The sequence below is a fragment of the Podarcis erhardii genome (assembly GCF_964252035.2).
Source record: "Podarcis erhardii genome assembly, chromosome: 4".
Lineage (NCBI taxonomy): Eukaryota > Metazoa > Chordata > Lepidosauria > Squamata > Lacertidae > Podarcis > Podarcis erhardii.
The window spans coordinates 41,511,921-41,538,879 of record NC_138508.1 but is presented as its reverse complement, the minus strand read 5'-3'; the positions used below and the strand labels follow the sequence as shown (position 1 = coordinate 41,538,879).

The 26,959-nt window shown below is 39.3% G+C and overlaps 1 protein-coding gene across 3 annotated transcripts in view; it reads right to left on the bottom strand.

The window, feature by feature from the left end:
* EPHA6 (EPH receptor A6) overlaps positions 1–26,959 on the bottom strand; it is a 348,542-nt gene that overhangs the window by 308,452 nt on the left and 13,131 nt on the right. For all 3 annotated transcript variants that reach the window (XM_081859642.1, XM_081859643.1, XM_081859644.1), the window contains exon 2: positions 6,273–6,337. In XM_081859642.1, coding sequence (XP_081715768.1) covers positions 6,273–6,337 — 65 coding nt within the window. The remainder of the gene's footprint in view (positions 1–6,272; positions 6,338–26,959) is intronic.

Genomic DNA, 26,959 nt, shown 5'->3' with positions numbered 1-26,959 from the left:
TCTAATTAGCTATTTTAGACACAGGTGTGCATATAAAAAAGTAAGCGCAGCTTACTGATGTGCTGGAAGATTCACAAGAAACTCCCTGTTTAACACTGGCACCATGTGGATTCCAGGCTCAGCATTCATTTAAAAATAAAATAGTGTTTGTTGCCCTTCCCCTTGTAAAGATAGCCTTGAAAATGTAAACTTCAAATTGATCCACTGAGATGAAAGCTATGGCTTTTGAAGCTACAGTAAATTTAGCACCTCTTGTCCTAGCAAGGCTCTTATTCCTTTAATATTAACCTGCTAAATCTTCAGTGGAGCCCTCTTGAATGCCCCAACTTCCTCAGGTGAACATGTGGTTGTAGGGAACGTAGGGAGTGGGCTCTTTCAGTGGCTGCACCTAAGCTCTGGAACTTCTAAGGGATGTCTGTTTTGCCTCTTTGATAATGTCCCTTTACTGGGCAGTAAAACAAACAAAAAACCCAACATTCCTTTTTCTTATAAACAGCATTGGTTCATAAGTGTTTTTATTTGCTGAGACTTAAAACAGAAAAGAAAAGCTCTGCTGAAATTGGTTTTAGTTGGATGATTTCTTTTTTATTCTACTGGTCTTAGCTTCATGTTTCAAGTTTTTTACTTTTGCATGTTTATGTTGCTTTGACATCTTGTTTCGTGTTAGCTACCTTGAACTAGTCTTATTTATCTTATGTATTTATTCGAACAATAAATAAAAGCTGTGTAACAGCCAAAATTCAGCTTTCTCCACTACTGCATTTCCATTCAGGGAAAAGTGTTGCCTGATATATTTCAACCTGTTTAAGACAGAGCGATCCTGCTGAGGAAAGAATGAAAAGTAGCAACTTTAGGTGGACTTACTCCTGCCCTTGCCTTGCTCACCACTCTGCTCTTGACCATGGTTGGTAAAGGAGGTAGCAGACAACAGGAATGGAAAGGAAACACTTGAAAGAAACAGTGGAACTTGACAGTATAGACAGCTGCCAGTCAGCATAGTCATTACTGAGCTAAGGTAGGCCACTGGATAAAGTCAGTATAAGGCAGCTTCCTATGTCCATTTATCTCTCACATAAGGATATTTGAAAGTTATGCACCTGGCCCTAAAATACATACCTGAACTTGTTTTGATTGATGTCTGCAGGAGACTTTGTGGATATTTAAGTTATAATTTAGAAAAATCTTAATAATTACTCAGAAGGAAACAGCTTATAAGAAGTAAATAAGGAAGCCAGATACAGGATGAATGAAGTCTTTTATTTGGTTGTTTGCATTGTTGTATGTTATGCTTATTGTATGTTATGTTCATGTTTAATGAGCGTGGATTTATGTATTGGGATGGGGGATTTATGTTATGTTGTAAATAAAATTTCCAGTAAAAATTTAAAATAAAAAATTGAAAGTTATGCACCTGGATCACAAAATGTCAGCGCTAGGCAAGAATCGAGTTTCAATACACCAGAAACCACTGTTGTACAGAATTGCCAGGTACTACCTATTTCTTCCAAATCCATAACTGACTACACCTTATTTCTGATTAATACAGTTCTAAAGATAAACCTGATCTTTCAGAGATGTTTCTCTTTCCCTCCCTCTCCCTCCCCCCCTCTCTCTCTTTAATGGCAGTATTACCACACAGCCTACATGCACATTTCATGAAATGGCCTTCTGATTTTAGTAGGTCCAAAGACAAATAACTTTCCGGGCCCTTTTCTGAAATACTGAGCCCAACTCTGCTTATGGGATTATAAAAGTGAGAAAATAACAAATGATTGAAACATGCGGAAAATTGTCACTTCAAACACTGAGCGAAGCAGCACACCAGAAAGCAAACCCTTCATAGATCTTCCCAGCAGTTCTGAAGCTTTATCTAATACACATGATATCCCCCCCACCTATTCAGAAGTGATAAAATGATAATACAGTGGTGCCTCGCAAGACGAAAAGAATCCGTTCCGTGAGTCTCTTCGTCTTGCGGTTTTTTCATCTTGCGAAGCAACTCTATTAGCGGCTTAGCAGATTAGCGCTATTAGCGGATTAGCGGCTATTAGCGGCTTAGCGGCAAAGCAGCTATTAGCGGCTTAGAAAAAGGGGGGGAAAGTGAAAAAAATCGCAAGACTTGCAAGACGTTTTCGTCTTGCGAAGCAAGCCCATAGAGAAATTTGTCTTGCGAAGCGCCTCGAAAAACGGAAAACCCTTTCGTCTAGCGGGTTTTTTGTCTTGCGAGGCATTCGTCTTGCGGGGCACCACTGTAGAGAGTACAGATTTGGGGGAGAAAGAAGACACTGAAGGTAGTGAGGAAGCTGTTGGAATAGCGGGGAGTAGCAAGCAGTTTGGTCTTCTCTAATTTGCTTGTTTCCCCCCAGAATCAAGTATAGGAATTTGTTACTGGGTTTTCATTAATTTCTTCAGATGGATGGAAATAATAAAACAGAATGTCTGGGTATCATTTTAAAGAGTGGTCATGTAATCAACATAAGGGTCTAAACTTGACAGTTTTCAGAAAGGTATGCCTCTATTTTTTTACAAAGAAACAGAATATGCCATATTCAGTTATTCATATAGACCTATTCAGAGCTCTTTTTAATGCTCACTTCTAGGGTTTAATTAATATTAGTGAATTTCAAACAAGACTAACAGACTCTCTTAGCAGCTGAAATAACCTCTATCACTCACTGGTGGTATTAAACTTTCACCTCTTAAAAAAAATATGCTGATAAATTTTCTTCTTGGTCTCTCTCTGTGTGTGGCTGCAGCCCAATTCATATAAAATACCAGATGTGGAGGATGTAGGCATGGCTTGGGGAAAACTACCTTGGCGGCCAAATTAGGACCCCTGCTAGTTCTAATTAGGTGTGTGGGGTGGAGGTTCCTTAGGCTTTCAATGGAATGGTTGTGTTTCAGCAGTCATCTCTCAGTTTAATAATCCAAGATGTAAATTAGCCTTGTTCTCCTGACACTCAGCTGCTTTGCTCCTCCATTCATGTGTTCTGTTAACTACGGTATACCTTTCCATTATGTCCAAACCAGGAAACTGGTTATTGGCTAACACTCCACCCCATTTTGAAAAGTAAAGATTATCACCCTGCCCTTACGTTCACACGGAAGCTGCCCTTACGTTCACACGGAAGAAGTGCCAACACTGAGGATTCCCACCCTTTGGCATGCTTTGGATAAATAATACAGTAAAGGAAGGATAAATGTAAGAAGGTACCATAATATCATGCTCTTTCATTTTTCTAATTTAGTCTCCCTCTCAGACTTTCAACATCAGCACGTCACCTCTTTCCCCTTGTACACTAAGCAGCCATTTTTTGTTCATTATCCCATATTTCTGTCTCAATATATTTTCATTTCCCATTCCCTTCTGAACAAGTCTTTGGTAGTTTACATTACAATTTGTATTTTATTTTATTTTATCAGTAAAGAGCGGTGGAATCTCTGCTGCCTTCAGAGCCCTGTTACTTCTGCCAATCTGAGTGGAAGGTGAGTGTTAGTACTGTATAATTCTAACTGCAGGCCGATAGGCCTGAATTAGGCTCATTGCCATTAACTTGACTGGTTTAGAATGCAGTGGCTCTTTGACCCTAGCTCTGCGATCTCCTTCAAAACACCCAGTTTCATCTGGCTACTACCAGCATCAATTAAGGAGTAATCTGGTGGGACTTTTAATCTCAGATGAAGATGAATTAGTTTAAAAAATTGGAGTCATCTGCCTCTTATCATCCTATTGATTTTAAGAAGGATTCTGCAGATGAATATAATAATAAATACAGTATACCACATCTTGTTTTCTCTCTGTTTTCCAAGGAAAACACATTTCAGAGTTAAAAATATAAAATACAGAGGACTGCAAATGTAAATTGTACTTATTAATAGACTGGAAATACAACCCGAGAGTAAAAAGGATTGTAAAACCTTGAAAAATCCATAAACTTGAAAACAGTCTAAGATTAAGAAATGCCATATTGCTTAAAGTCCCTAAGGGCAGAGTCACTAAAAGAACTTTAAAAAATATATATTTCGGTATTGAGGAAATATAATATATATTCCTAGAAAAAAAGAGCCAAAGGAGGAAACAAAAATTAAACCACTTTCAATACTCTGTGCACACAACCAAGCAGGATGTTCTGCTGCACAAAACTCACTAAATTGAAAAGGAGTTGCATGGTGATATGTGCCCCACATCTCTGATTATTTTGCACCATCTCAAGCATCGTCATAAAAACTCAGCATTGAAAAGGAAACACAACACATAAAAATAAATTATATACTGCCAACAGAATTGCTTAATTTAAAGAGTTCTCAGGATAAGAAGCTAATCTATAAAATGGATTAAGTGCTTAAATATATTGCATCTTAATTAAAAGTTGAACTATACAAGTTCCTCCAATGTGCTGTTAAGTGAACTAGCCAAGTGGAAAGCGTAACCTGATCTCTGAAGTGAAGAACTAATGATTTCTGGGGGAGGGGGGATCTCCTTTTCTCAATCTCTCACATGCACCAATCAAATTGAATTATGAATTTACAGCTGCACCCACCTTTATGTTTTAATCATGAGAGCACTCCTGCCACTTACTTCCAGTTGTAAACATATAAGGCCTAGTTTTATAGGTACTGCTATGCACAGAAAAGCATGTGGACTGTCAATATTCTTTTTTGCAAGAAGTTACTTCCATTTGCCAATCAGAAGCTGATTCCAAGACCTTTTTTAATAATCCCTTCATACCTTAATAGTGCCATAAGATTGAGATCACATAAGCAAAGCTGGAGATAAGTGGTTCACTAGAGGTGCCCATTATGAAAATTTCAACAATTCTAGAATCTGAAGGGGCCACATCATGGACTTGTCATTCTCACATGACATTACTTTTGACATTACCTGACCACAGTGAGTAGACCACATACCGCAGTGGCTTATACACCAGTAATGTAATGTCAAATGTAATGCTAGGAGAAGAGGAGCTGTAGGAACCAACTCCTAGGGGCTGAGGTCTCTTCGCCCCTCCCCAATAAAATATTTGAGGAGGCCCTCCCCCCAAGTTGATGGGCATTGCCATTCAAGTAGTGTGTGCGTGCGCTGTGTCATGTGATTGATTATGTGGGGCAGGGCTTACTTGAGCCACCCCAATATTTTAGTCAAGTTGGCAGTCCTGGAAGGATCCTTGAACAACAGAAGCCAAGAGAGAAGCCAAAAGGCCCAGCAGGCTGGGAAATTATTTTTGCCCTGGGCGTGGGGCCAAGTGCCGTTATTGGTCAGTTGGTCCCATGCCCAGGGGAATGTCCTCTAATTCCTGCTGCCACTGGCCCATTTGGCAGCAGAAGGACGATCCAGCCTGTAATAGGCCAGTTCACAGAGGAACCCTGGGGCTCGCCTGCAAAGCCTCCTGTCCGAGAAGGAGCGAATGGACCTACTGAAAAAAGGCTAGGCTAGATCTTGCTGTTCATACTTTATTTACTGGAGCTATCATGTTTATATATTGGTCTCCTACCAAGATTGAAACAGATGTACAGAATGACCCCATGGGTTCATTGCATACCCATAGTATTCTCAAACTTTGTTTCATTTCTACAAGTAGGAGTGTTGCAATAACTTATAACAAAATGTGGCAAGACTAGCAGTTTCACCAGCTATGACAGCTGAGGCTTCATAAAGCACTCCCAACAATTTGTATCCTCAGTATTTTATATTTGCATAACATCACGGCCAGAATCCAACAGCTGACTAATGCAAGTGCAGCTAGGGCTTTCCCCTTGTTAAGCAACAGCTTGCATTTGCTGATCCATGACTTCCATGGCTAGCAATGGGACCCTGTTTTGCAGATGGTTCATTGAACTGGGGTTAATGTTTGCAGTAATGAACTTTTAAACCTGACAAAACAAAATCTAGGTAACATTCATATTCTTAACAGCAAGTAGGGAAATTTTCAGATAGCCCTAATATACATTTTAAATCATGCTCAATACGATTTGAAGTATAACATTCATTCATATACTTTTTAAAAAAGTAAATCATAATTTTCACAAGGTTGCAAAAAAAAAAAAATATTCACACCTTAACAACAAAAATCCTAACTGTCATAAATATTTATGCTGTTTTGTATGTATAGCCTTTTATGTATGCAGTTCTATTATTAGAAATATTTACTAAATCCCAGTTTTTCATTGAGCTGAGTACTACTGCATTAGTTCTCAAAGGTACTGCCCATTTGTTTGACTTTATTTTAAAACTGCAAATGCAGAATAATGAAAATTTAAATAGATAGACTTACCCCATTTAGAGGATAGGTTTTCCATCCTAGCTCTCCAATTGCAGAGGTTGTATCAAGCAATACAACTAGAAATAAATAAAAGGTTAATTAGTTGAAAGAAAAACCCACTTTATACAGATATGAAAAAAACCTCATAGGTTTACAACTTGTGTATAAATAACAGCTGCTTTGATTTTTTTTGCATATCACAGATAATAAAACTTACTTATAGCAAACATTTACTTTCTACAAAAATAAGAAAAAAGATTGGCATGTTCTGGGGTTAGAATTAAAACATAACACATTAACACAGAAATACAAAGTGAAGTTGAAAAACCATAACAAAAGAAGAAAGAAGGGCAGTTCAGTGACAATGAATGCCCATTCTTACATCAGCCTCTGCAATAAGGCTCCTCCTCCTTCCTTTCTAAAAGTTCAAGGTCATGGGAAGAAGCCCCATGCTATGATTTCTTTCCACAGCAACACCACTTCCATTACAGGGAGACGCTGTTGTGGGAAGGGGGCAAGGCATGGGCTCCTCCTATGTGACCTTACATCTAAAGCACCAATAGCACACAGGTAAGAGCTCAATGTATAAAACCCAGGTGTGGAAGTTTCCACTTGCCCATTGGAACAAGCAAACCATGTTTCTAATTTAAAATGCTGATGACTTGCTGCAAAGTAAGAATGTTCAAAACGCCCGTGGTTGTGCATAACTCCCACCTGAGTTTTGACTGCCATTTTGAACCTAACCTACGGTAATCTCTTTGTTTTCTGTATCAGCAAAGTATATACGTTTCTGCTACTATTTTCTAATGTGCACAACAGAGAAATATAAGAAGTGGAGTCCTCTTAAGATAAGTACTGGGAACTGTGCTTGTTCATAAATGATCTGGAGTTAGGCATGAGCAGCAAGGTGAGCAAGCTGGCTGATGACACCAAATGATAGAGGCTGTCAAGAACAAAAAGAGATTGCAAACAGCTCCAAAATTCTCTCTCCAAACTGGGTGGACAGGCATTAAAATGGTAAATGTGATTCAGTGAAAGCAAGTGTAAAGTGATGCCCACTGGGGTGGAAATATATTAACTTCATATACAGTGGTACCTTGGGTTACATACGCTTCAGGTTACACACTCCGCTAACCCAGAAATAGTGCTTCAGGTTAAGAACTTCGCTTCAGGATGAGAACAGAAATCGGGCAACAGCGGCACGGCAGCAGCAGGAGGCCCCATTAGTTAAGTGGTGCTTCAGGTTAAGAACAGTTTCAGGTTGAGAACAGACCTCCGGAACAAATTAAGTACTTAACCTGAGGTACCACTGTATATGTTTCTGGGCCTGAAATGGCAGTGACTGCATGAGAGACATTTTGGTCCATGGTTAATAGCTGTATGAAAATGTTGATCCACAGTATGGTAGCTGTGAAATTTATTACGTGTTAGGCATCATTAGGAAAGAACCTGCAAATTTATTTTAACCACATTTATATACCGCTTAGTGGAACAAAAGACCTCTAAGCTGGTTACAGTATAAAACTGCCAAGAAGAAGAAGAAGAAGAAGAAGAAGAAGAAGAAGAGGAGGAGGAGTTTGGATTTGATATCCCACTTTATCACTACCCGAAGGAGTCTCAAAGTGGCTAACATTCTCCTTTCCCTTCCTCCCCCACAACAAACACTCTGTGAGGTGAGTGGGGCTGAGAGACTTCAAAGAAGTGTGACTGGCCCAAGGTCACCCAGTAGCTGCATGTGGAGGAGCGGAGACGCAAACCCAGTTCCCCAGATTACGAGTCTATTGCTCTTAACCACTATACCACACTGGCCCTCTACATCCTAATGCTGTTATACAAATTCATGACGTGACTGCAGTTGGAATGCTATGTACAGTTCTGTTTGCCTTATATCAATAAGGATATTGTAGAGCTGGAAATGGTTCAGAAAAGGGCGTCTAACATTATTACTAGGTGGAACAATAGAAAGGTTGCAACATTTGGGGCTTTTTAATTTAGAAAAAAGGCAAGTACAGAGGGGGCATGATAGAGCTGTGTAAATGAATGATGTAGTATAAAATGAGGCATGCTGTAGAGCAGAGGTCGGCAACTTAAGGCCCATAGGCCACAAGTGGCCTACGGGGGTCATTTAATTGGCCCACGAGCTGCCCCAAACTGAGCCGCCTGCTTGGCAAGTTCCCATGGGCTGCATTAAGCGGTGCAGTGTGGGGCAGGGACTCACTTCTGTGGCACTGGAAATCCCGTCTGTGTAGACACAGACACCGGAAATCACACGTGTGAAGACACAGATGCTGGAAATCGCAGGTGGGCGGGCACGATCCAGCTCATGGAGGGATCTCCACTGGAGTGAAGCAGCCCAGGAGAGGTAAATCTTGCCAACCCCTGCTGTAGAGAAAGTGGATAGGGAATCATTTACTCCCTCTTTCATATGGGTCATCAGGGTCATCAAATGAAGCTTAGTGTGGAAGATTCAGAACAGACAAAAGGAAATTATTCTTCACACAGAAATTGTTTATGAAGTTTGTTACCATGAGGCATATCAATGCCAACTTGTATGGCTTTAAAAGGGATTTAGACAAATAGGTATCAGTTCCTTTAAAAGGGGTTTAGACTAATAAGTATCAGTTTCTTGGTAGGTGGGAGGTTCTTGGTAGGTTCTGATTCAGCAGGGATCTTCTTATGTTTTCAAGATAGTTAAATGCATGCTGACTCCTTTAAAAGGTACTGAACTAGATTATAACGAGAGAGGCATAATCTATTTTGCCTCTGCTCCATAACATAGGAGGCAGCTCTACTAAGAACATCCAAAATTTTGCATGGATGAGTGTGACTGAAGAAGGAACACACAAACTAGGATGAGCCGCAAAGGCAATTAAATTGCCGGTAAAAATGCTTTTATTTGCATTATTCATCCAACGTAGTTTTTGGTATTTTGTGGAACTTTGAAAAAGTGTCTAATTGCTCTATGGAGAAAAATAAAGTTCAGTTTTGGAAGACCCAAGGGTAGTGAGTTTTGTCTTCAGCAATTTATTTTAAACTGTAAGCCTCTGTAGATAATACATTATGCACCGAATATTTCTCTAAGTAGAAATGACAGTTCAACAGCAGCATTAGGTGACCATAAAGTCTAATCTCTGAAGTAAGTCTCTGGCTTGCTTATTCGTCAGGGAAAGTTTGTTATAAGTCAATGTATGATGTTTGAATAATAAAATGTGACATAATTAGAGAACCAAATCACAAAGGTATTGATTAGGAAAATGTAATACAAGGCAAGTGGGTTATGAACCTACACACTGTCCAGTTATAGTAAACCTCCACAACTAAGAGAGCAAAACACATCCTGGACTAATTGGTTAAGCTGTCTGCGGACAAACACCGACCCTCGGCCTATAAAGCGAGATGAGCGCACAACCCCAGAGTCAGGGGTACCTTTACCTTTACCTTTAATCCTCATCCTAGTATAAAAGGAGTGATGAGGCAAGCAATACATGGAATGGCTTTTACATCCCAAAGCCAAACAGGATGCTGCTGAATATTCACCAAGTATGTCTTTGGTGAACACTAGAAATAACTGTTTTGTATCACTGATAACATAGAAGAGCACAGAGGGAGGCTTTGTAAGATTACTGAGTCCAGACTAAAAATTACCTAACTGCTCCACTGCCTAGAGTTGCTAAAAAGACATTTCATATCTAAGTAAAGCAACTCCACAAGGACATACAGGTTGGTCTATGGATGTTTGCTCAGTATTCCCATTACATTATTAGGTCATAGTCCTAAATATGTGCTCAGAAGACTAATTTTTTTTTTTTATATGTGTTCTAAGCTATCCTCTCCCTGGATCTAGAAGAAACTTTCTGAACATGGTGCCTGATAGATGTTGTTAGACTACAACAATCACCAGCCCCTGCTAGTGGGCATCAGGTTGAGGATGGCTGAACTAGTCTAGCTCTTGTACCCAGACTTTCTGATATTAAAGTCATCCTAGTGTGATCATCAAGTTTGCACACATAATTTATTCTTTGGGGTCAATTTATTCTTCAAAAAATAATGACAACTAAGAGTTGAAGCTTTATAAAGTAAGCTACACAGCTGAATAAAATTACAGTCTCTTTGGCAAGTACCATTAGGCAATTAAAATGGGAAAAATATGGACCTCCTAACAATACAGCTTTTTTTATTTCAACTTTCACTAGCAGCATTTTCTACCAAAACAACTCTAAAGGCTTAGAAAATGTTCCTGCTATGCTGAAATCTTTGACAATATTTGCATAGAAACTTTTCTAGGATAATGGGTATAATAGATGCCTACCCAGGGTTAGTATTTTTAACTATAATTTTTACCGCTGTGCAAATTGTTCTGCCTGAAGAAAACAGTGCATTCAGAATATATTCAGAAGCCCCAAATAGCTGCCTGTTTTCCAAAAGAGCCTAATCCAAAAGCATAACAAAAAGTATAAAGGGGATTTAAAAATTTACATTAATACACTGAGTGTGGAAGTTGGCCTTTCTAAGGTTTGAAAGTGCAGAAATAAGCTTCCTATTTTGTACATTAAAAGAGGGGAAAGAGGAAGAACAAATTTGTATTGGATTTAGCAGGTTAATTTTTTTAAAATAATAATCTTAGCCTACCCCAAGAGTTATCCGTGAATAATTAGAAGTCATGATCCTTCTGTTTGCTGTGGACTAGTTTACTATAAAAGTCTGTCATTTAATTCAATGGAAAGGGGAAAAAATCAGTTTAAATGCCCCATACATGAAGGCTCCCCATGTACATCAATATATTGAGACAGTGCTTTTTTCTAAAAAAAGTGTTTAGGGGTACTCTCATTTTGACTCAAGAAAATCAACATTTTGTAATTCAAATCAGGAAAAATAATTACAGTATATAGACAAAAGTACAAAGATTCAAAAAATGTTTAGGCGTATGCATACCCCTGCGTACCCCCAGAAAAAAGCACTGCATTGAGGGGACACTTAGATACACGTCTTTGTTAGTGTAGTAACATCACAACAAACAAAGGCTGATGGGAGTTGTAGTCCAACAAAATCTGGAGGTTAGCCACCCCTGCTTAGAATGTTCATAAACATTTTATGTATTGACAGAAATACAGAGTGTTCACAGGCAACTTTTCTGATAAAATTAAAAGATATTTGAAGGCAGTGTTTCCATAATAATAATAATAATAATAATAATAATAATAATAATAATAATTTATTCCCTGCCCATCAGGCTGGGATTACCGAGCCACTACAGATATTTCTGGAAAATCACTATTTCTTATTTGGCATTTGGGGATACATGGAGGCCCAGATACTTGGATTTTAAAATGGTGCTATCATGCCTGCATGCCTGCATTGGAGTTGGCTTCTGCTATGTGAACAAACCTAGGCTATGTCTAAATTCATTATTTCAAGAGGTCTTGCACTCTGCCCAGATTGTAAGCACTGCCAAATGTGCTTGGGTTGTAGCTGCTTTATAAAAATTGCAACCAGTTTCCGAATATACCTGCTTCAGAAGCCTGTGGAGAGGCTGGCTGCTGCAAAGAAAACCAACACACTACACCACAGGTGCAAGAAAGAGTCTCAACAGTTGTGGGAGAACTCAGGCAATGCATTTTTGGCGTTGTGAAAAAGGTGTACCACAATGTCCCTATTTCCATCTGTTAAATGTGAGACACTTCTGAATGTCCCAGTCCCAATGTACAATGTGCTTCTTGCAACAACCATTATTTATCTATCTATCTATAAAAAAACCATAAATCACAATATAATAAGAATACCTAAACAGCTTATATAAAGGCAATATAACAATATCAATGAATGAATATTTTAAAAAAAGATACATTGGTGGCTCTGGAGAGTGTTAGAAGCAAGAAGAGCTGTGCTGGCAAGGTATGAGAAGAGCATATAGGAGAACCCCCTCTCACTTTATAGCTGTTTACTTTTGTTGTTGTTTTATTTGCTTTTTGTCTTTGCTGGGTTTTTATTCATAAAGTAAGATACCCTTGTTCCAAATAAATGGGAGAGGAATAAAAGGAGGTGGGGGAGAAGAAAGCCCTGAGGCTAGGGGAGAAAAATACAGAAATACAGAAACCTGAGGTAACGTAGTTACAGGAGAGGGCTGAGGAAAACAGCAAGAAACTGACTGAGGAAAAGAGCAAAACCGAGAAATGGAGTACACTAAAGGGATATGGGAAAAGCTCACACAGGGAGCAGAAACTCAGTAGTACCGGCAGGAAGTTAAACGGACAAAGCAGGTGGGAATCCAAGGAGGAAGAAATGGCTGAAAGAAACAAGCCTGACTAGGTCATGGCCATCAGACATATGGCTTTATGGCAACCTTCACCAACCTATTTCTCTGCAGATTGATGTGGGGCTGAGGCTGATGGTAGTCCAAAATATGTGGAGGGGCACCTGGCTGCCAGAGCCTGCTCAACTGCTTCACTTTTGGGGTCCCCATAAGAGCCCACAGCATCCCTCATACACTACACTTGATACAGTCAGCTTCAGAGTCAATAGGCCATGGATGGCAGGCTGCCACACTTAACAACCAGACACAATCTAAAAACAGTCCCATCCTTGAGGCAAGCTTTTAGCAATGAAATAAAATAAAAGCATCCTACCCCTTAGGAACATGAGGCAAAATGCTGCCTGCTAAACCATGGTGCTGTACAAGTTCAGGTAGCTTAACTGAGTTCTCAAGTCACTGTCTGGCATAGCTCTAAAAACATAGGCCTGAAACTGGGTGTCTCCTACTCTGAGGGAAGGAGACAGGCTGGTCCTGGCCAAGGAAAGGTGGCGTTTTAGAAAGCTTCAACCAGGACAATCTTTGCCACTTCATTTTGTCTGGTGAGGGCTTTTGTGCCTTTTAAAAGCTTTGTGACTGGCAAAAATGTTACAGTATGTGATACTGTTTTTCCTGTTGCTGTACGGTGGGAATATCTGCAGCTGTTACTTTCCTGCCTGTCATGCACCTTGAAAAGCACAAAAGCTACGTGTGGGTCACTCTGTGAGAAAAGTGACTAACAAATAATTTTATTAACAACAACAACAACAACAATATTACAAAAACCAGCCCTTATTAGTTACGTTTTTTTCATTTCATAGTAACAATATGAGTAATAGAACAAGAGAGTCAACTAAGGGAGGCAGCGAACCCCAGTCCAGTTCAGAAAATTCCATTTTAAAAGTCTGTTTCCAGCTTGCTAGACACACCTTGTTGAGAATGCCAAAGGACTCAAAAGTAGGCTCCCCACCCTACATCACAAACTGCCCACATCTGAACAGACCGTCACTCCCTAGCAGGAAAGAAGCATTCTGTTGTGCCATCAAGTAAAAATAAAAATAAAATCAACCACTAAATCTTTGTTGTGCGTTAAATGGGCCAAAGTAGTCAAAATTAGTGTAGAATGTAATATTACTAATAGGAATCTGTGTTTCGGCCATTAAATAAATTAACTTCTTGCAGAACAATCAAAACCCTTCTGCTTTGTGAGAAAGGGATTTGTGACAAACATGTCCTAGGAAAGCAGTTCTTCTGAGACTTCCAATGGCCTGTAGTGAATATATCTGGGGGAAGGATGATTAGGCCGGTGGAGTGCAGCAGAAGTGTTGCATCACTACTCTTGAAAATGAAGTAATGTCACTTTGAGTGACTTAGTTCAAAGTAATTCTCCAAAGGTCTACTTCAGCCTTAAGTGCCTCTTATGTAACCCACTGAGGCAAGGGGAATGTCAGTAAGAATCTCTGGAGTGCTGCTGAGGAGCTATGAAGGCAAAGCCAAATATATATGCTGCATGCTGCATCAACAGCAAAGATGAAGGCTTTAGAATTTCTATATTTGCAGCTTCTAGGTTTCAGCAAAGTGTGTTTTTCATAGTGACTAACTGCAGTTATTTTCCAATGCATTTTTTTTTTGTAAACTAATTCTCTTCATTAAAAAAAAAAGCTTAAATGGCTCAGAATATTTGACAGATCTAATTATTTGAAAATGAGAGGGGAAGGATATACAGCATTAAAAGGGATATGAATATTTGTTTTCTGGTAAAAGGCTATCTGACCACTCTGGAAGATAAGAAGTAAAATAATTTTATTCTTTTACTGGATCACAAATACTGTTAAAATTATTTTTAAAAATGCTCCACTCAGTGCCCAGTCCAAAGTCTACCTACATCTGTATTCAATAAAGTTCTGGCACTTTTCAATTGAAAAAATTGTTTTAATTTTTTCACCTGTTACTGCCTCACCCCTTCCAGTCTCTGGGTACTCTGCACTTGGGTCCCCAACTTCAATTGATATAATAAACATTGACCTTTTCTGAATGAATATTGGCCTGTTATACAAATAGTACAGTTTATAACACTGCAACAGAGGTGGATCTTCAACTGACCTGAGCAATTCCCAAAAGGCAGTTTGCAGTGCAAAATTGGTTTTGTGAATTAACCTTAAGAAGTTCAGCAATGTACTAACAAATGGGGGGGGGGCTTTACAAAAAAGGCTAGATACAAATAAATGGAAGATCTAGGGCAAGGACTCTCTATTTTTAGAATATAGAGTACTAGGATTATATGAGGTCATATATTCATTTGTATATTTGTTAGCACTAGAAGCAGCACATTAATATATCAACAGGAAACTGGTTGCTTGTTTCCTTAAGTTAAGTTGCAGATATGGTGTACTAAATGTCAGCACATAATCAAACCTAATCTATTATCGATTCTATCTTCTTGTTTGCAAAATGCCCATCTGTGTCCCTTTCTGCAATAAGCATATGTTATTCTGCATATTTCAGGTAAGAGACAAGACCCTTCAGAGTGATGAATAAAAATAAGTAATACAACATGCATTAATTGAATTTTGATAATTTGGGACATCATTTTTTTCCACATTCACTACTAACTGGCAGTAGCTCTTCAGAGTTTACAGCCTTACCTGGATATTCTGGTGGTGGAACATAGGACCTTCTACATGCAAAGCATGATGTGTTCTGCCACTAGGTTATTGGGGGGAGGGATGTAGCCACAGAGCACCATTCTGCCATCATTTTGGTGTCCCCACTGGGGAACTGAGCTAGTAAGAATATGGCAAACTAATATAAAGTGCACTTGAAAATCACCTGCTTAAACTATTGAAATGCACTAGCTCTAATCTAATCAAAACATCTATCAGTTGATTGTAGAGATTTTAACTGACCTGCACAAGAGGAACACTTGATGTATGTGACCTACCATTTGAGGACTTTTTCCACCTCATTGGGGTGGAAAGGTAGGACAAAATAATAATAAATAGAATTAAAAAATGAATCTCAAGTGTACAGAGTAGCTAGCTATGAGTGAGAGAATCTTTTCATCAATAGCTACCTTTCTCCCAGTTGTGTCCCCTGAGAAAGGCTTATGTTATTTTGACACATTCTCATTCTTTCTTATACCTGAAGGAGCGTCTCCACCCCCATCGTTCAGCCCAGACACTGAGGTCTAGCACCGAGGGCCTTCTGGTGGTTCCCTCACTGCAAGAAGTGAGGTTACAGGGAACCAGGCAGAGGGCCTTCTCGGCAGTGGCACCCACCCTGTGGAACACCCTCCCACCAGATGTCAAGGAAAGAAACAACTATCTGACTTCTAGAAGACATCTGAAGGCAGCCCTGTTTGGGGAAGTTTTTAATGTTTGATGTTTTATTGCGTTTTTAATATCCTGCGGAAGCCACCCAGAGTGGTTGGAGAGGCCCAGTCAGATGGGCGGGGTATTAGTAATAAATTATTATTATTATTATTATTATTATTATTATTATTATTATCTAGTCTTAAGCAAGACTGATACTGATATGTTGTCTTTTAACTCTGATGAAATGGATTCGGTTCACAATATAACAAAAATAATGTGAAATTATTTATATATTTTTATTTGTTCTGTTTTGGATGTTATTGACTGTGTGTTTCCTTTATCATTTGTGCTTTTGTCTTTTGTAATTTGATTTAAATATTTCTTGCCCAGAGAACCATGTTACGGGGTGATTTAAAAATATAAGAAATAAATAATACAAGATTGACTTTAAACACCACTAAAAGCCCTGGTCATTGTGTACATGAAAGTTGCTCTTTCCAGACTACCCTACTTTTTTTTGTAACCTTAGTTTCAAAGGTTTGTTTCGTAGTGTTTGTTTCAAAAACTATAAGTGATCTTAGGTCCTGAGATTTCAGCAGGATTTGCAGAAAGACCCTATGAGGTCAAACAAGCGGCATGATATCAGAAGCCTCACTCTGATTTTGGAGGTCCTGTCTGAATGCCCACTGTTGCATCTTTAAACCCTGAATTCCAAGTGATTCGAGCGTTTTTGCTAGGATAAGCTAAACCTGACTGACCAGAAACTCCAATTTACGTAATCTGGAATTAGGTCAATTGTTTTTAGCATTCAGTGTTCTACTATTAAAAGGATTGTGTGTAGTGCTTTTTTGTGATGGTACTCACCAGTAGAGAGTATCATAACTTCTTTTATTACTGCACACGACAGCTACTGGTAATTTGCCCTGGCAGCCATGACACTTCTATCAAGATAGGAGTACCAGCACATCATTTATTTATTTTTTAAACCAAAAAGAGTAATGATTGTGTGTATGGTTAAACTCAGATATCTTACTGAAACCAATTGCTAATGACAAATCTTTCTGACTTTTTCATTCCATTCATCTTAATTTTACACATACACTGTCCCTTTTCAATCAGACCAGTATTTCAGTTGTTTAAACTGTGACATACAAAGATCATTACCAGATATTACAAGTCTGAATGGTGCTATCCAAGGGAATTATGGCAGGAAGCCAGTCCTCACTCTCTGCAGAGTATTTTAATAATCCTGAAATATGGTTAATGAGACGGTTGGGAGGTTTCTAATGCATGTAAAAAATTCTTTTCAACTTTGAAGCATTATTATACTTCACAGTCATTTAGCTGGCCATTTTCACTACAAGAAGGCTGAGATGAAAGACCGTCAGTTTGAACCTAACAGAGGCAGTATTTGAAAGAAGGGTGCTTTCTCAAGAGAAATTTATTTAAAGGGCATAGGTGCCTTTTGCCAACCCATATGCCACACATACATAAGCAACACAAAATCATACTGCTCTTCAGGCTGTGAAATATACCAGTATAGCAGTATGCTTCACTAATGTGGTCACCATAATGGAATGGTTTGTTCTGTTTCAATTTGTTGGATTTTTATATGCTTAAATAAAATAAAATAATTAAGCAAACATATATATCTGCTTCTGTAACTTGGAAAAAAATGACTAACTGCTGTCTGCTGTGCACAAATGAAGCATGGTGTTTTCCATCTTTTCCAGAGCAAAGCAGAAAGAAGGCAATTTGTCAATTATCTATGCTAATGAGTTCAAAAATATATGCACATTTAAATATATGCACACTTAAATTTGCCTGCTATCTACAATTGACATTAAGCTACTGAAAGAAAATGCATCTGGATAGCAGAATTGCTGGAAAGAATGGCTGAAAACAGACTAGGTGATTGGCAACCCCATGGAATAGCTATGATGTGTGGTTTTTTTGTTTGCTGTGTTATGATTTTAAAAGAGGCTGGTGGAAAAAACAAGACGCATCTCTTCACTTCAGCACATACTGATCATTGCATTATAGCAGACAGCATTATGAATATCCACAGAGGAAGCTTCCCATGCTTGCAGTTGATGCTGGAAGTTGTAAGCGCAGGAAGCAGCACTGATGGAATAAGGGCACAGGGAATCTGGGGTTTGCCATACTGTATCTGCCTTACTGCTTCCCTCATTTGAATTCTGTAATCCGTTCAAGGCTGCAAGGCGGAGAACAGGGATACCATGTTGCCTGCTAGTTTGAGCTCTGCTAAATGTCTTACTGAAAAGTATCAAGGGAGATGTAAAATAAATTCACCCACGTGGGCCTGCACACTGTAATCTGTCCCCCTGCTTTCCAACCCTCCACTACTTGCCAACCCTCCATTACTCTTCCCATAGTAACACCCTACACCTCTTTCCCTTTCCTCCAAATCCAACTTAGCCTGCTTTGCACTTTCCCAACCCCATTTCTGAAGCTTTGCCCCCATTTACATGCCACTTTCTCCCCCCTTCCTTTTCTGCCACCCCACTTGTATGCAGGCAGTTTCCGCAGTCACCTGGATCTTCCTCCTTCAACACATTGCAACAACTAAACCTCATTTTCACCTCCCCCCATTCTGAAGCTACCACTGCCTAGTATTCTACAGCAACTGTACACACACTACAGCATTATGATAAACCAGAGCAAATATATGCAGTATAGAGAAACTGGGTAGTCCCTTGTATATATATGTAGCTTTTGCACACCATCTATTTTCTCACCATCTATTTTCAGTTCACATGAGCTGTACCCTGGTATATATCGTCATGGATGACTCAGTAATAATAATAATAATAATAATAATAATAATAATAATAATAATAGTGCAGGAGATACCCCAGCATCAACAATGATTCACATGCTATTTTGGTCCATGGAAACGTTTGTCCAAGGAAGTCTGGGGCTGTTTGTGTGAAGAAGAAAAATCTATTGTACAAAGGACCCTAAGTGAACAAAAGATTCAATATGTAGCAGTAGCGATCAGATCGGTGAGCCATTAGTGAGGTTCAAAATGTAGCAGTAATGAACAAAATTGGTGTGCTGTTTCCATGAGACCAAGACTAGGACTAACCGCCTGAGAAACAGTTTCTATCCAAATGCGATTTTGGTTTTAAATGCAGTGTAAGGTAGTCTCTATGTGAGTATATTGTATTCAATTATGGGGTATCAGAGTTTTTAGGGGCTAACCAGGCTGGGATAATTGGGATAGCAGGCTTGTTGGTTTTTGCATGTCTGATGTAGATCTTTTCAATTTCGTTGTTCTGTATGGGACAATGACAATAAAGATTATTGTATCGAGGTCTGAGGGAAAAGGTTCCCCCTCCCCACATACACATTTAGAGGTTGTAATTTGATTTTTTTTTGTCATAGCCCATTTTGTCACCTAAATATTAGAATTTTGAAATTCAGTACATACTAACAAGGTGGTGTAGGTAGCAATTCTAGACATACTTAACCTGTGAACATGTCCCATTGCTCTTAACGGAGCTTATTTCTGACTAGGCTTGTATACAATTGCACTGTAAAACCCTAGGCATAGTTAATTAATACTGTATGGTCACAGAATAGGCACAAAGCAACAACAGCCTGTATAACAACAGCCTATATTCCTAATGAGGAAAATATATTGCTAAAGGATATGTAAAACATATTTAATTCTTTAATTCTCAACCTCACCGCACCCACAACCCTGTTGCTAGAATTATTTATATCCTTCCTTTTTTCCAGGGTGCTTAAGGCTGCATGTGTGATTCTTCTTCCCCCTTTTGACTTTTGTAACAGTTCTGTGTGAGGTAGATTTGGCTGACAGATCTAAGACCTAAGGTCGCTTGATGAGTTTCATGTCTGAGGAGAGATTTGAACCTGAGTCTCCCTAGTGCCAGTCTAACAAGCTAACCCACTCTAGCATATTGAAACTGGATGGCTACTCCTTTCCCCATACGTAGTGACTCAAAACATTTTAAAAAGGTAAAATAGAAATAATGTTTTCCAGAGACTGATATCAGAAAGTTAAAACTGCCCTCATAAATAGGATAATTGGAGCCTATGTGTCTCTGTATGTAGGAAGCTGCAGCTAACCTTTGCGAATACCTAGGAAGCAGCAGAGAACAGTCAGAAAATATAAAGGGCAGCTGCAACTTCAGTCTAACCAGAGGGCCTCAGCTACAGCAAGTCACATATTACATGCACCACTGATAGTGTTTACAATATATGACTTTCCCCCTTTTGTTCTATGTGCAGAGACCATAAAATGGATTGAGACTGAAACGCTCTTGGAAAATATATATTTTACCATGCCCCGTATTTTGTATGTGCATATATAGTACCTTCACGCTGTGTTTTGTCAGAGATAATCCTGACTGGTTTGACTTCATCTCTCCATCAAGAGATGCCAATACAGCACTTCCCTTCCCATTCAAAACTATACATAGAAGTTGCAGCAGTCACAACATGAAAATGAAGAATGATAGAAAACTAGTGTTGTCCCTTTTTCCCACTGTAGCCAAAGTTGGATGTAATGTAATTCTATAGTACATCATTTAGCTATAATATGAAGATGCACAACTGCACAGGGAAATCTTTGGAAAAGCCGATGTTCTTTTGTGAGTACCATTAGCCACATGTTTGCTCATTTTCAGCCCTTACATATTACAAGAGAAAAGAAGTTCCAGGTATCATTGATCTTCACCATCAAATTTCCATAAGTGGCTAGGGAAGAAAAATATCATCACTGCACCTTTTCCCTTTCAGGTCTAATACAAGCCCTGTTGACACAATAAACCTATTCAGGCATCTTCTTTACTTGCATGAAAATAAACACATGCAGGGGAGTGCAAGCATCTCCAAGGCCTTGTCTCTTTCACTAAGTGTTTAAGAGTGAAAGTATGAGGATGGGAGCCTCCTCTACTTGTGTAAGCACCATGCATAGTTTATAATACTGGATAAAGATTATGTTCCAGGTGGAGCGCAGTTAGCAGCACACCCCAACTCTTTCTCTTGTGTTTATTTATACATGGCAAGTAAATAGAACATCCAAATAGGATTGTTATATTTCAAATGTGCTATTACGTTAATTTACTCATATTTCCCTAAATATTTATTACATGAAAGGTACCCTTGAGAAGTCTTGCTTAAGTTTACAGGGGCAAGTAAGCAGTAGGGCAAGGGGCCACTGAACTTCTATACCATGATAGCAACAGCTGCTGGACAGCAATGATAGGTTCCATTGCCTTTTTGGCTACACAGGGATCCTGTGAATAAACAATCAATGACCACACACTGTACTGAGGCACTAACCTAGAAGTCTGCAGTGCCAACACAGATGGAATAAACCCAGTCCTCTCAGCACTTAGGCCTGTCCCCAGTCCGAAAAGGTCAGAGTGCTCTATCACTTATGAGAAGATTAATTTGGGCCATGAATAACCTGTGCCCCCATTGCTTAATCTCAGGACCTATCAGCAGAGATACTCCTAATCTCATACATAGATACATGTCTCAGATTCATGACTGTTTCTAGGTGGTAGAAACAGCCATGTCTACCTCATTTCTTCAGTGTAGGGACTGCTCTTGTCAAAGTGAATTAAATCTATTCACACCTTGCTGGGTAGTTATTATGTTTTGTATGAAGCAGCTCATGAAGCCTGAATAGTTGGTATTTGTAGTTTTAATTTTCCAAAGTAAAATGTCTAAAATATAATTTGTTTTCTTATTTAGACAAAAAATTTGACTGCATAAATATACTCTGTGAAGTAATAGGCTACTAGACTATAAAGGAAAGCAGAGGTGAGTGTGACCGGTTCAGTCACACTGGGTGCAGAGTCTCTGGGGCACCCATTCTCTGATGTAGCATGGAAGGTGAGAAGCAGAGGGTGAGGGCACTGAAATTTGAAACCCCAGGGTCCACCACTGAAGGAAAGAGCCAGTGCATTCAAGATTTGCATGCAGAAGGTTCCAGGTTCAGTTTCTGGCATTTTCTGTTAAAAGGATCAGATTGCAAAGATAATGTAAAAGACCTCTGTCTGAAAGTCACTGCCAGTCAGAGTAGACAATAGTGAGCAAGATGTGCAAATATTATGACTTGGAGGGCCATAATAAATATACATAGTGGCATGCCTATTTTTCCAATTAAAAAGCAAACTGGAGGTAATATGGCAAATAAAGTTACCCAGCAAACCTCTTGATGCCTTTACTGTAATGATGAAATCATGTTTTCAGACACATACACACATGCACACATACACATACAAATAGGAACAGTTGTTTTTTATTTAGCTCTAATTTGTTGGAAGCAATTTAGCAGTAATAATTGGGTAAGAGGTTTAATTGGGAGGGAAGGATTTTTTTTTAAAAAAAACCAACAACCACGACATGGAACTTTACAGACTTGTAGACATTTTTCTACAGAGGCCCAAGAGGGTTAAAATATGTGGATCATACCTCTCCCAGTCTCTGAAGGATTTATGTGTATCATAAGTTCTTAAGTAAAATTTAATGGAGTGTTCTGAGTAATTTTCTTTACAACCTTTTTGTCACCTTAAAGTTGGTTTCAGGCAGGGGAAAATTTATGTAAATGTCTGTATCAGCTGCGATTTCCTGGGTCATGGTCAGATCCTACAGCTACATGAAAAGCTCTACTCACAATGGCTGTTTTGGACTATAAATTGCCATCAGACAATGACAAAAGCATTATACTGTGGAAAGACTTCTTTTCTGGTCTCTCCAATAACCAAAATATAAAATGGCATTTCATTCCTTTAAAATAAAATAGCACATATGCTTCAACTTTTCCTATTTACCAGTGATGCTCAGCCTCAGGTTTTTTTGGTCCCTTTTACTTTTTTAGGGGGACATGCTCAGGATGCCTTTTTATACATTTGTGATAGCACATTCACATAGGCACTCAAGTCCTTCAGGTTTTCACCTATTCCTGTCTCTATTGTTTACACATGCATGCAGAATCTGGTGGATGGATATTGATTCTAGTTTGCCTGCATGTAAATGTGTGTGCAAGGAGACAAAATGCCAGTGTATTACTTGCTTTCTACCTCTTTAATCCACCCAATGTGTGGGTTAACGGACTATGTTCCCTGTTCTACAGAGGTCAGTTTTCTGTTTTAAGGTCTTTCAGAGGGCAGTCCTATATCTGAAGAGCAGTCTAGTCCAAATCCTGTTTGAATATAAATAACCATAAGAAGGGAGAATCAAACCCTTACCCTTTAAACCTGGTCAGCAGACTGAGTAGACACCTGATTACACTGCACCCTACTATGGCGAAGTGTATTATATTTCTGTTTAAATGATTATTTCTAAATTGCAACTATACTATATGCAAAACAGAGCCCTCTATTTGGGCAGCAATAATAATCTATTATTATTTTTGCCACCGTGCTGGTGCTTACTTCCAAGTAAATATGCACAGGATTGTGATGTGAATGTTTTGTTAAACATGACTGAGTCTTTAAAAAGAAAAGCACGTATGACAAAACGACAACACAACATACCCTACTAGCCAACTTTCCACAGATTACTAGAGTAAATGGATACAATAGTCAGCCTGAAAAAAAGGACTCAGCAGGTCATGATCTTTGATGTAAGAATAGATGTCTCAAAACACGTTTCTATTTTCGTCTGCAAAATGTTCAGGGATATGAAAGCATTAATAAAGCTTAAGTATTAGCTTTTAGCATCTAGAAATCTAATACCAGTCAACAATACACTATTTTTCTCACTTTACTGATGTTTGAAAGCCTTGAGCTGACAGATTGGCCACATATAATATATAGTGGTACCTTGGGTTACAAACACCTTGAGTTACAAACAATTCGGGTGACAGACTCCCCTAACCCAGAAGTAGTACCCCGGGTTCAGAACTTTACCTCAGGATGAGAACAGAAATCATGTGCCGGCGGCACAGCGGCAGTGGGAGGCCCCATTAGCTAAAGTGGTACCTCAGGTTAAGTCTGTTTTCAGGTTAAGAACAGACCTCTGGAACGAATTAAGTTCATAACCAGAGGTACCACTGTACTTTCAGCCCCAAGTAGCACCCACATTAAATGAATGATCCTATAAAACACCCCCACTTCCTGCTGCTGAGTCCCCATTGAACCAATAGCATGTGACACTACATGTGTGCTTTAAAAAGTATGCTTAAATTGGTTACTTTTATATTGATGAAAAAAGCAACTGTAGGAGTCTTCTTTGGAAAGTGCTGCCAATCTGGTCCCTGAACAGAGCTTCCACTGAAAAAAAAGGGGGGATGAGCTGCACTGAAAATGCATTTAGTCTCACTTAAGTGTCTGGCTCCCTCTACTCCATTTTAGAAAAAAATTGTCATGAATCAAAGTTACAGGTGAAAGCTGTTGATCTTTCTCATCTGCTCTTCACATTTTGAGTATGAGACTTGCTGATAGGGACGATTTGCCAGAGTCTCCTATCTGGGGCATACAGTGTGCAGTGGTTGTATTGTAAGAACGTCTAGGCTGCCTTGGGCTGCAAACTTCTGTCCCTAAGGGAGTTAGAGTTCCTTGAACATCTGCATGCAGGGAGAAGTTGACAGTCGTGGTTCCTCCCATTACAGTGTGGCAGTATCTCTATAGAGAGTAAGACAGATGGAGCATTATTCCAGAAGATGCAACAACTGTTAAGTTTATTTCTTCATACATATGTTAATGGAACAGGAGACAGCTTTAGGCCATGAGTTGGTAACCCTAACAGCAGCTGTACAGGGAGAATATTCTGCATAGTCTGAAAAGGGCTAGATTAAAGATTCCTCATAATTCTGAAGAATAAATATGATTCCCTAGAATAAATAAATGTTTTATTCAAGATTTTTAACTATAAAGGTACAAAATCTCTCTTACAAATCCCATCGCTTATTTTTAAAACAAAACACTGCTGTAGTGCTTTCACAAAATTATACTTTTCAAATTTTACTTAATGAGACAGCTCTCAAGGCCTCCATTTCAGTATTAACCTGCACATTAATATTCCACCCCTCTTACCAAAGAACTCAGGGAGACATACTTTGTTGGGTTACCCTTTTATCCTCATAACGACTCTAAGTTAGGATAAGTCAAGAGAAGTTGACGGCAAAAAGTATTCCGCTGAGTGTCATGGCTGAAGCAGGGATTCACACCAGGTCTCCCCATCCCAACACTCAAACCCAACCTTTTTCAACCTTGGGTCCCCAGATGTTGTTGGGCTACAATTCCCATGATTCCTGACCACTGGTCCTGTTAGCTAGGGATGATGGGGGTTGTAGTCCAGCAGCATCTGGAGACCCAAGGGTGAGAAAGGCTATTCTAACCACTATACCACATTTGCTTTCATAGATGTCTATAGAGAAAATTAATGGATTTTGTTAGGACTGAGTGTACCACCAAAGACAAGTACCCCATCAAGGTACTCTTTCTTTAAAAAAAAACTGCTTAGAAACATTGTTAAAGGACAATTGAATTTAGCCACAGGCTAAAGCTAACAATTAAATCATTTTAAAACTATGAAGAGCCCTTAAACTTTGTTTATGTGCTTAGCAAATGCTATCATGAACTTGGTGCTCTATGGCTGCACCTATGTCAGCCTGTTTTGTTGGCCTCACTGAGATTCAAAAGTAACCTAACCAATTATTCAATCAGGATGCTTCAGAGAAATATTATCATTAAATCCCTCATTTGTATTCCACAAATAGAAGACAATGGCTGTGCTTAACCCAGCGGCCAAAAGGAATGGTAAATAATTTGATTATTCTCTATGTAGTCACCAAATTAAGAACTGGTTCAGATGACTAGTGGCCACATGAGCTTCGCGACCTGATTGGATGCCATTGGATGCCTTGTTCTTTCCTCATCTAAATAGTACAGTATTTCTAGATTGAATGTAAATATTTGTGGTTGTATATTGGGGGACGGCGCTGTGTGGAGAGAGTCTCCTCCTTTAAATTCTTGGGAGTTTACCTTAGTGAGGACTTCACTTGCAAAATCAACATAACTCAGGTGGTCAGAAAGGCCCAACAGAGACTCCCTTTCTTCAGGGTCTTGCGAAAGAATAATGTTAAACAACAATTGATGAACTCCTTTTAGTAAAGGTAAAGGTACTCCTGACCGTTCGGTCCGGTCGTGGATGACTCTGGGGTTGCGGCGCTCATCTCGCTTTATTGGCCGAGGGAGCCGGCGTACAGCTTCCAGGTCATGTGGCCAGCATGACTAAGCTGCTTCTGGCAAACCAGAGCAGCACACGGAAACACCATTTACCTTCCCGCCGGAGCGGTACCTATTTATCTACTTGCACTTGACATGCTTTCGAACTGCTAGGTGGGCAGGAGCTGGGACCAAACAACAGGAACTCATCCCATCATGAGGATTCGAACCGCCGACCTTCTGATCGGCAAGCCCTAGGCTCTGTGGTTTAGACCACAGCCCTACCCGCGTCCTTGAACTCCTTTTACCGATCCACAATAGAAAGTGTCCTTCCATATTGTATCACAGTGTGGTATGCTGGCCTGACAGCCATGGACAGAAAGTCTTTACAGAGGGTGGTGAATACAGCACATGATATCATGGGCTGTCCCTTGAGTCCGCTAGATGACATCGCAAGGGATCATTGCCTTAGGAGAGTGAGAAAAATTCTCAGGGATGACTCATACCCTGGCCATCACTTCTTTAATCTTCTACCCTCGGGCAGGAGATATAGAAGTATAATCAGCAGTACCAACAGGCTAAAAAATAGCTTCTATCCGTGGGCTGTTAGGCTGTTGAATGAAAAATAACATAGCAAAATTGACTTGCGAGGTGGTGTGTTGTTTGATAAGAGATTGAGTGTTTTTGGGGGCGAGGCTTGTTTAATTTCATTGTACACAGGTTGTACAATGACAATAAGGTATTATTATTATTATTATTGTTAATCCAAAATGCTTGTCAGCTAGCTCTTAGGTTGCATTATTTCCTAACACTTACCCTGGAAGTAGTAACACTTTCTGCTGCAGGACACCATCGTAAACCTTTAATTTACTCGCCACATCCTTTCCCTATCCACTTATATACTTTTATCTGCCTTTGGCTTGCCCC